Source organism: Gymnodraco acuticeps, unplaced genomic scaffold, assembly GCF_902827175.1.
Source record: "Gymnodraco acuticeps unplaced genomic scaffold, fGymAcu1.1, whole genome shotgun sequence".
NCBI classification, from domain to species: domain Eukaryota; kingdom Metazoa; phylum Chordata; class Actinopteri; order Perciformes; family Bathydraconidae; genus Gymnodraco; species Gymnodraco acuticeps.
Window position 1 is genome coordinate 1 of NW_022991489.1, and position 16,264 is coordinate 16,264.

At 43.2% G+C, this 16,264-nt stretch overlaps 1 protein-coding gene across 1 annotated transcript; it reads left to right on the top strand.

The window, feature by feature from the left end:
- The first annotated feature begins 204 nt into the window (after nt 1-204).
- Nucleotides 205-16,225, top strand: LOC117533108 (low-density lipoprotein receptor-related protein 1-like). Its single transcript, XM_034196741.1, has 45 exons — nt 205-390; nt 482-600; nt 691-804; nt 912-1,061; nt 1,306-1,428; nt 1,525-1,641; nt 1,979-2,107; nt 2,236-2,358; nt 2,596-2,736; nt 3,073-3,260; nt 3,352-3,535; nt 3,619-3,704; nt 3,801-3,920; nt 4,035-4,222; nt 4,534-4,739; nt 4,832-5,020; nt 5,107-5,255; nt 5,602-5,695; nt 5,790-5,906; nt 6,004-6,123; nt 6,776-6,898; nt 7,234-7,359; nt 7,440-7,556; nt 8,235-8,341; nt 8,431-8,563; nt 8,666-8,788; nt 8,900-9,022; nt 9,170-9,310; nt 9,408-9,545; nt 9,672-9,791; nt 9,952-10,217; nt 10,307-10,488; nt 10,574-10,680; nt 11,052-11,171; nt 11,326-11,502; nt 11,622-11,762; nt 11,852-12,025; nt 12,178-12,339; nt 12,477-12,660; nt 12,775-12,882; nt 12,992-13,065; nt 13,171-13,264; nt 13,404-13,442; nt 14,169-14,313; nt 14,405-16,225. The coding sequence occupies exons 1-45, from the start codon at nt 344-346 to the stop codon at nt 14,543-14,545; spliced, it is 6,069 nt and encodes a 2,022-aa protein (XP_034052632.1). The 5' UTR covers nt 205-343; the 3' UTR covers nt 14,546-16,225.
- The last annotated feature ends 39 nt before the right edge of the window (nt 16,226-16,264 follow it).

Here is a 16,264-nt window from a genome sequence, read left to right on the forward strand (position 1 = left end):
ATGATTAGTTTGTGTCATTAAGTTTGTGTTAATGCTGACAAAATAATTTGTGAAGCTTTAAGAAATTGTTAGCAAAACATTTAAAACACAACATTTATACATATATCAGAAACCAAGTATTTACCCTTGTTTTTTTTAACTAACTTTCATTTTGATATTTATTAATGATTCTTATGATAGAGTGTTGCATACCATTTATTTATATTGTGCATTGACACATGATCAAATACAAAGTACATTTTTCTGTTTATTTCTCACAGCCCTTAACACTACATGTAACAACCTTGATGAGTTTGAGTGTGGAAATGGAGATTGTATTAACTACACGCTGACTTGTGATGGCATGGCCCACTGCAAAGACAAGTCTGATGAGAAACAGTCCTACCTGTGGGTAAGTGGAAGCTTTCTCTTAGTCAAAACACTTCAAACTATATTTTTGTTGTTGACATTTGTAATGTATCATTGCGTGTCTGGTTCTCAGCCAACCGGGTGTGCAAGAAGGGTTACAGACGCTGTGTAAACAGCCGCTGTGTGGGGCACAGCTCCTGTGCAACGGGCAGGACGACTGCGGGGACAATTCTGACGAAGTCTTCTGTAACGGTGAGTCCAGTCTCCAGATTAAAGGAGTTCTTACGGTCAAATTACATTTTCAATTTAATAAACATTGTCTCATGTTTTTGTGTTTGTCAGCCACACTGTGCACAGTTGATCAAGTTCAGTGCAGAAGTGGAGGCTGCATCTCCAACTCCAGCAAGTGTAACCAGAAAGTGGACTGTGAAGATGCCAGTGATGAGATGAACTGCAGTAAGTCAAAATGATCCGATTCATTCAGTAAAGTAAATGTTGTATAAAATGGCTAACACTTTCTACTTGCCTACAGTAAAAAAATATTGCTGCTGTTTTTTTTCAAGCTGCTACGGACTGCTCCAGCTACTTCCATCTTGGAGTGAAGGGAGTGACATTTCAGAAGTGCGAGTTCACCACACTCTGCTATGCCTCTTCATGGATGTGTGACGGAGCTAATGACTGTGGAGACTTCTCAGATGAAAGGAATTGCCCAGGTATTCTACTTGCATATTTTCAACAAAAAAAATCCACAGATGGATCAGAGCGAGATATCCATTTTGGATTGTTCCAAGTGGAACAAAAACAGCACATGTTTTCATCCATTAAATTGTAGTTCGGGAGAACGTTCTCCTTAAAAATCGTTTCAGTGTTAAAATGTGTTTCCTGTTTTTCTTCTCATTCTGGCTCAAATCCTAATATATTTTCTCCTCTGACTTGCCAATTCTCTGTCACTGGTAGGGAGCAGGAAAACCAAGTGTCCAATGCATTTCTTCACATGTCCTAGTGGACGTTGTATCCCTTTGAGCTGGACCTGCGATAAGGAGAATGACTGTGAGAACGGTGCAGACGAGGCTAACTGTGGTAAGTTTAGATACCAGAGCCCCAAACAAGCTAAATTGCAACAGACTGTTTTGGCACTTGTATTTAGTTATTTATACATTCTTTCTGGACCTCTAGATAAGTTCTGCTCAGCCACTCAGTTTGAGTGTGGGAACCATCGCTGCATTCCCAACCGCTGGGTGTGTGATGGAGCCGACGACTGTGGAGACAGCAGTGACGAGGACAGCAAGTGCAGTGAGTGTTGGACACAAATCATTAATGAATATATATACAAGAAACATTAACATTAATATATTAAGCACACAAGGTATATTGACATCAGTGGGTTCTGTGGAAAAAATACAGTTGAACATGCATAACATTATTAGACTATTATTGTGATAATATTTAGATTTGAGCTTAAATTCATCTGGTGACTACTGCACAATAATCAAGTGTAATATGGACTAAAATATTAGCATGTAGGCAACACATTTTAGGTTTTTGTCATAGCTTAAAAACAAATGTTATTTGGGATTATACAGTTTTCACGAAACAAAATCTCATTTTAAATAATCTATTTCCATCCCAGAAACCAAAACCTGCAGTCCTGAGGCGTTCCAATGTCCTGGATCACACATGTGTATCCCTCAGCGTTGGAAGTGTGACGGAGACAAAGACTGTCCTGATGGGGCTGACGAGAGCGTGAAAGCCGGATGTGGTGAGTGCAGGCTGGGGTTGGATTTGGTCAAAATAAGAATTCATAGAGGCAAAGAAAGACATACATCTGTACTGCACATGGAGGGGTGCATTTACCTCATTCACTCACCAAATATGTATATGTCTCAGTGTTCAACGACACGTGCAGCAGCAACGAGTTCATGTGCCAGAACCGACAGTGTATCCCCAAGCACTTTGTGTGCGACCATGACAACGACTGCAGCGATGGCTCAGATGAGTCCCAGGAGTGTGGTGAGTGAAACCATGACCTCTTATTCCTGATGGGCAGATTTAAAAAAAAAAAAAAAAAAAAAAAAAAAAAAACTCTCCTCCTCCTCCTCCCTCCTCCTCCTCCTCCTCCTCCTCCTCCTCCTCCTCCTCCTCCTCCTCCTCCTCCTCCTCCTCCTCCTCCTCCTCCTCCTCCTCCTCCTCCTCCTCCTCCTCCCTTTTAACAATGAGTTCAACCCTCTGTGCTTTTTTTTGCTGCAGAATATCCGACATGTAGACCCAGCGAGTTCCGCTGTGCCAACGGACGCTGCCTCATCCAGAGTTCATGGGAGTGTGACGGAGACTTTGACTGCCATGACCACTCTGATGAAGCCCCCAAGAACCCACACTGCAACGGCCCAGGTTAATTTCACACACGCACTCCAGAAGAAATTGTTCTTTAATTTACATTATTTTATATCTATTAGATTAATCAAGACGTTAATAAACACCTGTGTGATATGGACAATGTGGACAAGCAACATTAAAGCATTAGCAGCAGATCAAAAGTAAAGTAAGAAAACATGGATAAGGCCCATCCATCATAAGAACATGTTATTGCACATAAAAGTGACCAATACAAAAAAACATATTTGAAAGCACTCTCAAGAGCTGTGACTAAATGTTGAGAATCTGAAATGATACTAGCTGCTGGTTAACATTTTGTTTCTGATTTCCTATCTTTCTTACCTTTCACAGAGAAGAAATGCAACGACACTGGATACGCTTGCAACAATGGGAACTGTATCAATGAGACATTGCTCTGTGACCATAAGGACGACTGTGGCGATGGCTCCGATGAGCTGAACTGTTTCGTTAACGAGTGCCTGAACAGCAAACTGAGCGGCTGCTCCCAGCTCTGTGAAGACCTTAAAATAGGCTTTAAGGTAACAGGCAAACACTGAGCAAATCTGACTTTAGCTCTCCACTAACAGCATGCACTGTTGCTTACCTGCTTTGCTCTTTGCCCCCTCACAGTGTAGATGCCATCCTGGCTTCCGTCTGAAAGATGACGGGAAGACTTGTGTCGACATAGATGAGTGCACAACCACCTATCCCTGCACGCAGCGCTGCATCAACACACACGGCAGCTTCCACTGTCTGTGTGTGGAGGGTTTCCAGCTTAGCCCTGAAAACCCCACCATATGCAAATCCACCTCTGGTAAGAAACAAGACAAGTTTAATAACATTCAGGAAGCGTTTTGGATAAATCTAATCGTATATGATGTCTCCCCCTCCCTGCAGATGAAGAACCCTTCCTGATATTTGCCAACCGCTACTATCTGAGGAGGCTCAATTTAGACGGCTCCAACTACACACTTCTCAAACAGGTGAGACTTTCAGATAAAGCTTATGGAGGGCTTAGAAATCCTGCAAACGGGGGTTTATCTCTGGCCCAGACTGATGCAGCTCCTGTGCTTTGACAGGGCTTGAACAATGCTGTGGCTCTGGATTTCGACGTTCGCGAGGAGAGGATTTATTGGACAGATGTGACCACCCAGGGCAGCATGATCCGGCGCATGCACATCAACGGCAGTGACGTACAGGTCAGTGTGGAGAACGGACATAATAGCAGCATATAAAAAGGAATTCATTCATTTTGCATGACTGTGCAGTAAAAACCAAGGAAAATGAATCAAGAATCCGTGCTAATTTGTCAGGTCCTTCATCGCACATCGCTAAGTAACCCAGACGGTCTGGCAGTGGATTGGGTCGGGGGAAACCTGTACTGGTGTGATAAGGGACGGGACACAATTGAGGTGTCAAAGCTGAACGGAGCGTACCGGACAGTTCTGGTCAACAGCGGCCTGAGAGAGCCCCGCGCTGTGGCTGTGGACGTGCGCTATGGGTAAGAGCGAGACAACTTTAAAAGATCTGGGTCAAAAAGCAGCAGCAAAGATATCTGTGAGCAGGGAATATTTATTTCATTGGTGCACTTAACTATCACAATCAATTAATGTACTCCTGAGTTAACCAACTTAATCAGTTGTTAGCGACAGTACATGTATATTATGTATATTTAAACACTTGTGCGATTTTGCAAGTGGTTTGAAATTCAATGTTTTAGTTAACAAACATGAGATGTCTGGAACGTAGTTGGTGTCAAATTCTGATTTGTAATGACCAATATCCTAAACTAATTCAGAGTATCCCTGACAGGTACCTGTACTGGTCAGACTGGGGAGACACGCCCCACATAGGAAGGATCGGGATGGATGGCTCTAACAGGAGTGCCATTATAGAGGATAAGATCACATGGCCCAATGGCCTCACACTGGACTTTATTAATGACCGCATCTACTGGGCTGATGCTCGGGAGGACTACATCGCATTTGCCAGTCTGGATGGGTCCAACAGACACACAGGTAACACACACATAAACTCATTTAAAGTGTGTTGGTGTCATATTAAAGTTGTTGTTACTAACGTACTTGTCTTTCTACCTTTGCTTCTGTAGTTCTAGTTCAGGATATTCCCCACATCTTTGCTATGACTCTTTTTGAGGAGTACATCTACTGGACAGACTGGGAGACAAAGTCCATCAACAGATGTCATAAAACTCTGGGAATCAACAAGACCGTCCTGATCAGTACCTTACACAGACCGATGGACGTCCACATTTACCACCCGTACCGCCAGCCTGAAGGTAAAACCAAGTTGCTCGTCATTCACAACAACATGTAAATCTTAATCTATGTCTTGTCTGATGAATCTACGTTGCTTGTTCTTTAGTGGTCGGCCACCCCTGCCAAGATAACAATGGAGGCTGCAGTAACCTGTGTCTGCTCTCACCTGGAGGGGGCTACAAGTGTGCCTGCCCCACCAACTTTTACCTAGCAGCCGATGGCAAACAGTGCTTGTCTAACTGCACCGCAAGTCAGGTAAGCTAGCTTTACCGGCACACATACATGTAAATATATTTAATATGTATATACGACCCAAATATTTATATATGTTCATTTAATTAATTTCTTATTTTAAAAGTTACTGAACTGTATATCATTTCTGTGCTGTCCTGTTTTTCAATCTTACCCTGTTGCTGTTTAAACAACTGAATTTCCCCACGGGGATTAATAAAGGTCCATCTTATCTTATCTTAGCTAGAGGCTATTGGTTTAACCTGTATTAACTCATTATTCACTTTTTTATACTGATTTCTTTACAGTACATTTTTTCCAACATAAATAACTTGAAAAACATTTTCTTTTCCTTTTCTGTCCCTTCAAGTTTGTTTGCAAAAATGACAAGTGCATTCCCTTCTGGTGGAAGTGTGACACTGAGGATGACTGCGGGGACCGCTCAGACGAGCCTGCAGACTGCCGTGAGTGATGATTCCAGTATGACTACAATGATAGCGTTGGTTGTTGCAGTTTTGTTTGGTCTGCTTAATAATATGCTATGTTTTCTGCCCATAGCTGAGTTTAAATGCCGACCGGGCCAGTTCCAGTGTGGGACGGGCATCTGCACCAACCCGGCCTACATCTGTGACGGGGACAATGACTGCCAAGATAACTCTGATGAGGCCAATTGCGGTACACACCTTCATTAATTTATATAATATAATTGTTTTACTTGTGTGTAACTATAATAACCCATATCATTTTGGGTTTGTTGTCTCTCTCTTTCCAGACATCCATGTGTGCCTGCCAAGTCAGTTTAAATGTACCCACCCCAGTCGCTGCATCCCGGGCATCTTCCGTTGCAACGGACAGGACAACTGTGGAGAGGGAGAGGATGAGAAGGACTGTCGTGAGTCTCATTGTCCTTTTACTTCCCTTTGGCCTCTGTTATTTGTATTCTTTTGCCAGGCTGGTGGGAATGCCTGCCAATCGTGACTTTGGTCCAGTGTGTCTGTTTGTCAGTTTATCCATAATGGTCCAAAAAGTGATCTATAGAAATGGAAGCTTAAACATAACTTTGTCCCCGCTGTAGGAAATCTACTTTTTATAGTCACCTCTTTGACTTTTTGTCTTTTGCCTACATAGGCCACAGTTATACATACTGTATCTCAACATTCTAATGAGCAGATAAATTGCTGAACACTAAAATTGCTGAACACATCTCTGTCCATTTTGACCTTTCCTTTAGCAATACCCTTAGGCCAAATGATGTTGTATAATGTAATTGCCATGACATTTTCTGAGCACATTCATCCTCCACAGAGGGAGATGACATGAAGTGTTCTGCCATGCCATCCTGGTCAAAATTTACATTTTAACAGCTTTAACTGCAAGGCTGCAAGAAGAATAGCAAAAATAACCGTGTTATTATGTAACACACATAGCAGCCTCACGGGGCCACTTGCAGAACTTTAGCATTGCAGTCATTTGTATTTGGAAAATGTGTGTTGAGGTAGCAGTTTCTCTGTATTTAAGGGAGTTTCTATGTATTTGTTGTGCAGCGGAAGTGACGTGTGCCCCCAACCAGTTCCAGTGTGCCATCACCAAGCGCTGTATCCCACGGGTGTGGGTGTGTGACAGGGACAATGACTGCGTGGACGGATCTGATGAGCCTGCCAACTGCAGTAAGCCGCCACTCATATTCTCTTCTCTTCACAGCAAGAACACGGTCCTCTAATACTTCCTGACTGATAATATTGATTGGAGGCTCTTGATTTCAGCAAACAATTAAAATATAAATATAGAGAATATTTCACGTGCTATTTGAGTTTAGAATAAGAAACCACAGCCACAAAGATTATTTAGAGATTCATTATTAAGTTAGCCATTATTGAAGCTTAAGAATAACATTTCTATCTATTTGTTATCTGTTAATTCTGTAACAGAAACAGAGTGACTAAGCCTTTATTCCCATGTCTAGTGTCACCGTGTCTAATCCATTAAACCATTTATATTGCAGCTCAGATGACATGTGGTGTGGATGAGTTCCGCTGTAAGGACTCGGGGCGCTGCATCCCGGCCCGCTGGAAGTGTGACGGAGAGGATGACTGTGGAGACGCCTCGGATGAACCCAAAGAAGAGTGTGGTAAGGACAGGGTGAACGATGGGGAAAGGAAGTCAGTTACAGGGCCATGCTTGTACTAATCATGTCTGTTTGGTGCTCAGATGAGCGTACATGTGAGCCATACCAGTTCCGCTGTAAAAACAACCGCTGTGTGCCTGGCCGGTGGCAATGCGACTACGACAACGACTGTGGGGACAACTCTGATGAAGACAAGTGTGGTAGGTTCCCCTCTGTATTTTACTTTGCTCCTCACTCACATAGCCACAACCACAGTTCATCACAGTCTGCATGAAAGCAATTATTTATAACATGATATCAGATGCAATGAGTTTTAGTTAGCAATGTATCACCTTTCACGGTGTGTTTGTCTGTTATAATTACTCGACTACACGCATGGTTGAGACTTTGATTTCCATTTTTGCATTAATAAGTTCTGTGGCCATTTGCACACCTCACGTCATTTCATGTCTATTTTGCATTTCACACTGGCCTGTTGATGTGAGCCAGAGGTAGGTGTTTTCACAGTTTCAGCTCAACCATACACAATCTTAGCTACCCAGTCTTTCGTGTGCCCCCCCCCCAGCTTGTCTTTCGTTCTGTGATCCTTTTCCTTCCTTTTCAATCCCTACTGCTCCTCTAGCTCTTCCACAACATACCGCGTAGAGAATGTTGCACCATCCCCACCTGCACTCCATGAGTTATTACTGTCATATGAATTATCAGCCTTATAATATTCATGTATGTCAGACTCTCGACAGAGCCTCCTTTTCGGCTTTTTCCCTCCTTTCTCTTCCTCTTTTTCCTTCCCTAACGCCTCTTTGCTACTCGCCTTTCCTCTCCGTTCCTGCTCAATCATTCACTCTCAGTCTTCTAAGCTGCTTTCTCTCTATCCTCAGTGCCTCGTAAGTGTTCGGAAAGCGAGTTCTCATGCACAAATGGCCGCTGCATTGCCGGCCGCTGGAAGTGTGATGGAGACCACGACTGTGCTGACGGTTCAGATGAGGTATCCCTCAACCATATTACTCCTTTATTCTGCTTTGAACATTGACACACTAAAGGCACTTACAAGAATCATGCTTTGGTTTGTTACAGAATGGCTGTGATGTGAAGTGTGACAGTGATCAGTTCCAGTGCAAAAATGGCCATTGCATAGCCATCCGCTGGCGCTGCGATGCTGATGTTGACTGTTTGGATGGCAGCGATGAGGAGAAATGTGACACTGGAGGTAAGGAAGACACTTGTTGTATCTCCTGGATGCTTGTGTGTCAGCAGCGGATGTTCTGTGTTATTCATTCCTCTGTCCTGTTCTCTCACTGCCGTGTTTCAGTGGGTAGACACTGCCCCCTGGACGAGTTCCAGTGCAACAACACCCTTTGTAAACCCCTGGGCTGGAAGTGTGACGGCGAGGACGACTGTGGAGACAACTCAGATGAGAATCCAGAGGAGTGTGGTAATAATCTCTGTTCACAGTCAACAGTGTTCTTAAAAAAATTACCCAGTTGATACCCTTCCTAAAAGCAATCCCTCTCTTTCTTAATGTTTTTCCCCTTCTGTCCCTTAGTTAAATTCCAGTGCCCCCCAAGAAGGCAGTTCCGCTGTCATAACGATCGCGTGTGTCTACCTTTATCAAAACGCTGTGATACTGTCAACAACTGTGGGGACAACAGCGATGAAGTCAACTGCCGTGAGTTTGTTTATTCTTTTCTATTTCATGTTTTAAAGAGACTATAAACTGTAAAGTGAAATAAACAACTCAGGAAAGCATTGTATGCTAACTGCTATGTGATTATATATCCTTTATTGGGATCTAACCTCTCTGTCACTCCTCCAGCATCGACTCCTTCCAGACCAGTGTGTCAGAAAGATGAGTTCCAGTGCTCTAGTGGTCTCTGCATCAGCTCTGTCCTGCGCTGCAACTACTTCAATGACTGCGAGGACTATGGTTCTGATGAAATCAACTGCAATAAGAAAGGTGTGTTGCGTCTCAGTATAAATGTCTTAATAAATTGGTGGTTGTCCTTCTGAATGCATCTTATCTTGTCTTATACCACCTGTTCCTGTGCCTGCAGACACGGTGCTGAATGACTGCCGCAGTAACAGGACAGTGTGTGGAGATGGAGATGAAGCTCATTGCGTGGTGAACGGCACCGACTCTTTCTGCACCTGCAAACCAGGCTTCCAGTCCAATGGACGTAACCGCTGTGAAGGTACAGTTTTCCTTCACATACTCTACGTGTTTCAAATATGTATGTGTTATCACATGTTGCGGTGGCAATGTGCTCTTAAAACGACTTGTTGTAATGTGCTTCATGTGGCCTTGGGGCGTTTCACAGATAAGAACGAGTGCAAGCAGTTTGGTGTGTGTTCCCACATCTGCAACAACACTAAGGGTTCCCACAAGTGTATCTGCCACAAACACTTTGCCAGAATCAATGACACCTGCAAGGCTGATGGTGAGTGCTTCCCCCTCTAATAGACACTTAGTCTTTCAAGTTGATGTACTATATACCATAAAAACTCTGAATTCCAGTGCTTTTTCTCGCATCTCTTCAATCTACTACAATATCTGTTGGTTATTTTCCCGGCCTGACATGACTTTTTGTGCAATCCCAGCTCCGAGACAAGTGCTCTACATCGCTGACGACAGCGAGATCCGCAGCCTGGACCCTTCCATGCCAAACTGGCGCTATGAGCAGGTCTTCCAGGGCGATGCCAACGTGCGCATTGATGCCATGGACCTGCATATCAAGTCAAACCGCATTTACTGGACAAACTGGCACACAGGACGGATTTCCTCCTATGATTTGCCTTCTTCCTCCTCCTCCCCAAATAGCAACCGTAACCGACGCCAAAGTGAGTCGAGGGTCACAAACGTGGAGGTGAGTGTGTACAGTATTTATGTGCTTGTACCTAGGTGTGTGTCCAACGATGGAGGTTCTGAGTACTGTTTCTGTGTGTCGGTGGTCAGATCCCGGATCTGAAGATGCCCCGTGGCATTGCTGTGGACTGGGTGGCAGGGAACTTATACTGGACTGACTCTGGCAGAGACGTCATCGAGGTGGCCCAGATAAGTGGAGGACGCCACCGCAAAACGCTCATCTCCGGCATGATCGATGAGCCTTACGCCATTGTGGTCGACCCCCAGAGAGGGTGAGCGGATAGTGAGAATGCAAATGCAAAAGTATTTAATAGATAACAGCACTAATAAATTGAGCTTTCACATTTCTTTCATTAGGAAAATGTACTGGGCCGACTGGGGGAATCATCCCAAGATTGAAACGGCTGCAATGGACGGAACAATGAGGGAGACGCTGGTGGAAGAAAACATCCAGTGGCCAACTGGTAAAACATGCAAACACACATTCTCCACTCGAGGTTACAAATGTGATTTAGTGCGTTCAATTAAAAGTTGTAGCTCCTTTACACTACTCATATAATTGATCATTTAAAAATGATAAAATAAAACAATGAATATAAAAATATTTGTATACATACCTACAGAGACTTTGGTTTATAGTGGGAATGCAGGCAGTGCAAACGGCAGTGCTCTGTGTGGAACACCAGCTTAACTGAAATGTATTTTAATGGTGGGTGCGGAGGATGAGGATGAATTATCTAATGTATACTATTTAGTTTTATACTAAATGCAAAGTGTACATATGTTTCAATTCTAATCTTTCTGTTTTTTATTATACTACTCTCTTATCTTAAAGGTCTAGCGGTGGACTACTTCAACGAACGTCTGTTCTGGGCTGATGCTAAACTCTCGTTGATCTGCAGTGTGAGGCTGAATGGCAGCGATGTTGTTGTGGCTGTAAACGGCAATAAGAACAGTTGAGTGGCACATTCTGTAATCCATACCAATTGTGTTTTTGTATCCATGTGTCAGTTGCATTTTCCATTTGGGATGAAAATGCAAGAATGGACATTTTAGCAGGTATGCTGTCTGTGAATCTTCCATAACATGTCTCCTCTGTTCCTTCACAGTGCTCCATCACCCCTTCAGCATCGATATCTTTGAGGACTACATCTATGGCGTCACCTACATCAACAACTACGTCTTCAGAGTGAATAAGTTTGGCAAAGGCCCCATTGAGAACCTGACAACTGGAATGAACCACGCCACAGATATAGCTTTGTACCACCGCTACAAGCAACCTGAGGGTGAGTGGAAAGAGACACAACCCTTTACATCAGCAACTCTCAATAAAAGACAGAGAAGACAGGAGGACTAAAGCAGTTAGTAAGTGGTTTAATACAGATTTTCTCTCTGTTTTTGGCAGTGCCTAATCCCTGCGACAGGAAGAAATGTGAATGGCTGTGTCTGCTGAGCCCCAGCGGACCAGTCTGCATCTGTCCCAACGGACGCACACTGGACAACGGCACATGTGTGGAGCTGCCCACTCCCACCCTGTCTCCTATCTGTAAGTAAACACACACTCCCAAATACAAACGTATACACACACTGGGATCTGAACTCATTCTGTATGACTGAAAAACATCACCCCTGCAGCTCCTCCTAGTGGCCCCTGCTTGGTCCAGTGTCTGAACGGTGGCAGCTGTACCCTGAATGCCCACAAGCAGCCCAAATGTCGCTGCCAGCCTAACTATGGAGGAGAAAGATGTGAGATAGACCAGTGCAGGGACTTCTGCAAGAATGGAGGCACATGCACACCTTCCCATACAGGTAAGATATTGACATTGCAATCTGGTTTTGCCATATTATGTTATCTATTTTTTTTTGTGCATCGTAAATAAAAATAATATAGGCTAAAATAGGGCTTTGCAGGTGTTATGTCTCTGTTGGCACGGTAGTGTAACAATACTTTGCTTCCTCAGGTTCTCCTACATGTCGGTGCCTGAAAGGCTTTACAGGGCCAAACTGTAACCTGCACACCTGTAGGGATTACTGCAACAATGGAGGCAACTGTACAGTTAGTGCCGGAAACCAGCCGACCTGCAGCTGCCCAACTGACTTCCTGGGTGACCAGTGCCAGTACAGTGAGTGCTCCTACTATCTAGCAGACATGCAAGTTTAACAGTGTTCAAATACTTTTGATGCAAATGGAGTCGCTCTAATAGATTATCATGTGGCTGCTAGGCATTGCACTTACATGTTTGCGTGTGTGTGTGAGCAGGAAGCTGTGAGGGCCACTGCCTGAACAAAGGCACATGTCTTCAGAGTGAAAGTGGCTCCAAATTGTGCCGCTGTCTGCCTCAGTACAGTGGCAGCACATGTGAGGTGGACAGGTGTCACTATTGTCGCGACGGTGATTGTATCCCCAGCAACGGGTTTACATCTACAGGAGACTTCACGTGCCGGTAATACACATTCTCTACTCAACACAAACAGACACGCACACAAACAAACCTACATGTGCAAAGCTGTCTAGTTCTTCTTCATTGCTACTCACAATGTGTGTCTGTCTTCTTCAGCTGCACAGATGGAAGAGTCCAGCCCAGCTGTTACACATGTGATACAAATGAGTACTGTGCTAATGGACAGTGCTCTATAAACACCATCACACGCCTACCAGAGTGCAGGTGAGGAGCGGCGTTTTCACTCATAAATGTCATTAATTGAGTGTGAAAATATCCAATGTATGATTGCATGCATGCATATCTCACTTTGAGTGTGTGTTTGTGTGTGTAGATGTTCACCTGGGTGGGCGGGGCATCGCTGTGAGTCCATATCCAGCAGTGACAGTTCCTCAGGTTCAGGTGGACGTACGTATACACTCCCTTGACATCATTAATATAATTTCATGGAATGAGATAACATTCTCAATGCACGGTTCTTATGGTCTTATGTTTGTTTGTTTGTGTTTGTAGGCACAGCCTCCATAGTGATACCCGTGCTGCTGCTGTTGCTACTGATTCTGCTGGCTGCAGGAGCGTTGTTCTGGTATAGAAGAAGGATGAGAGGGTGGGTAACGTTTTCATTCAAAAGAAGAGACAGTAGAAACCTCTTTTTGCCTTTAAATTATCTCGTTCTTCCTTTCTCTCCCTTCTTTGGTCTGCCCTCTCCCTCTCCTCTCTGTAATGGCATCTCCTCTGCTCCTCAGGTCTAGTCGGCTCAGCAAAACCGGCTCCAGACGCTTGCGGTAACGGTTGCCAGGGTTTCACTTTCCTTCCATTTCCTCATTCAGTTCTGCATCCTGAAGCTCTCTCTCTCTCTGCCTCTCTTGTACTCATACATCTTGGTTTGCTGTGCAGTGTTTGGTCCTGTGGTAGATGTTGTGCCATTCTCTCAGATGTGAATGGGAGCTGTAGTTCATCCTTCTCCTACAGTATCTCCTTTTGAATGCCCTCTTCAGACTGGCTCAATGTCAGATCTATTGAAAAGATGCATTGAATAGATCTGTCATACTGTTGTCCATCATATTTTGCCATATTGTACTTACTGTACTGTGCTGTGGTTTGTATTGTGGTTTTGTCTCTCATATTGAGAGCTGGACAGTGTGTCAGCATTCTATAAAGCTCGGATTGGAAAATGTGAATCTAGCATGTACTTACAGTTAGAGACCAAAGATAATGCCGGTATTCGTAGCATACTTTGGGGGATCTATTGTGGTCCTAAAAATAGTGTGTACATAAACAATCCTGTATCCAGGTCCTCTGAGTCTGGATCTGTCATGGGCTACATGAATGCTGAGTTTGTGTCGGCGCCTGTGCTGTGGCTTAGTTCCCTCAGCCTGGATGGTGGTGGGAGTCATGTGATGCCTCGTCCCTCCCCTTATTATGTGGCTGTTCCCCCGCTTGCACTGTTAAGGCTTTAAAAACCTTCAATAAGAAAAGATATATGACTGTGCTTTTAATATTTTGCGTAGGGCTAAGGGCTTCCAGCACCAAAGGATGACAAACGGAGCAATGAATGTTGAAATTGGAAACCCCGCCTACAAGATCTACGAGGGCGAGCCAGAAGACGATGCTGGGGAGCTGCTAGACGCAGACTTCACGCTGGACCCAGACAAGGTAGAGAGAAATACCACACACAGGTATTTATATGCATATGTTGTAGTCTCTATTTATAATATCTAATGCATGATGTTTTGCCTTTTTCCAGCCCACCAACTTCACAAACCCAGTATATGCCACTCTGTACATGGGAGCACACAACAGCCGCAACTCTCTGGCCAGCACAGACGAGAAGAAGGAGTTGCTATCACGTGGAGATGAGGAGCCCCTTGTGGACCCCCTGACATAAACTGTCCATTGGCCTGGATCACGCTATTCCAAACAAACCCATCTTCTTACCTTTTAAAGAAAAACAAAACAAAACAAAAAAATCGATAAAAAGTGTGAGAGAAAATTGACAAAAAGTGTGAACACTGTATACAATGTACAAAAATGAAGGACTACTTTTGTATGTGATTGCAGTATTATATTTTGTTCTTTTGAGATTCCTCTGGTCAAAAATGAATAACATTTTCTATGAGAGATTTTTAATTTACACTTTGTCCCTTACCCTTTACCTAAATAGCCACTACCTCTGTGCAAAATGAAATGGAAACAAGAAAATCAGAAGAAAAGATGCTATCATTGGAGCAATTTTAATTTTTTATTTTTGTATGAATTGTATAGAAAAGAAAAAACATTGTTCCATGTCACCAGTGCCAACTGTTTGTCGTTTGTGTTGACTTTGAGTGGGAAAGGCAAAACTCAAAGTTCTCTAAATCGGTACATATGTTGTCTTGCTAGAGTTTTTTAGCAAGATTGTGTGAGACAGATTTGTGATAGCACCGTTTGTGTATAGCACATGTAAAATGTCAATACCAGATGGCAACTACAGTGTTTCCACATATTTTCTTCTCTGAGAACAATGTCCATGAAATGATTGTCTTCCTTGCACAGAATCCATATGCTACGGTATAGCGTATACTGTTGGCTTTAAGATGTAAAACAGGTATGTTTGTTTTTATCACATTTTATGTCAGCTAGAGCTCATGTGTTGCTATAGCGCGAGATCGAGAGGCGTTTGGTGTGTGCTTATGGAGATGGACAGTGAGGAAGTTGGTAATGGTTTGAACATTCCAGACAATGGTGGGTGGAGATTACAGATGTAAAGGGGTGGTATGAATGAAGGCCTTCTTGGGTGGGCAGTTTGCTGTGCTTATGACAGGGGGGCCTTAGCAGAAACAAGACTGATGGACTGTGTCATTTCTGCACCATTTAGTTGTGTCACAAGGCTCTTTAAAAGGAAAGGGAGACTGCAATTATGGTAAAATCGAGATGGGTCTTGTTTGTCTTTGTATTTCTCCAGTCCATTTTTTCTTTGGTGTGAAGACTAGATGACATCAATCTGGCTAGTTGATTTATCTTTTTACCTTTAGAGGATCAAGGTCTGTAGGTTCACAGCTTTTGTAATGACTCAGTTTTAAGTGCATTGTGTTCATTTGGTCTTTCTAATCTCTCACTCCTCTGTGCCCTGCTGCTGCTAATGCTACCATTCTGGTCGCTCTGACACGTCCTTACGCTCAGCCTGTCTCAAAATGCTGCTTACTGTCAGCCATATCTTAATGCATGTGGAAAGTAACACCAATCTTTAATGTAATTACAATAACAACCTTTTACTTTGCTTACCTGTCAGCAAGTGATATTTTATGCTGTTGTATATGTTTTGCCTTTAATTGAGAGAGAAGTACAATCATTTTACCTAAAGAACATTTTTGCAAAATCATACATGCATTTTCAGAATGTTTTTGATTAGTCCTTGTTTGTTTTTTTAATGAAAAATGACACATAGCTTTTATAGTACACAATGCATGGAGGCTCAGACTTTCTTCTGGAAAGAGAATAATGTTTAATTTTTGTTGGAGTACTTTACAAACTAAATAACAGATATTGTTATAAATAAAAAAATAAAAATTGTACAGAAAACAAGCAATTGGGTTTTGTGTTTTTGTTTCACAACATACTGATATAT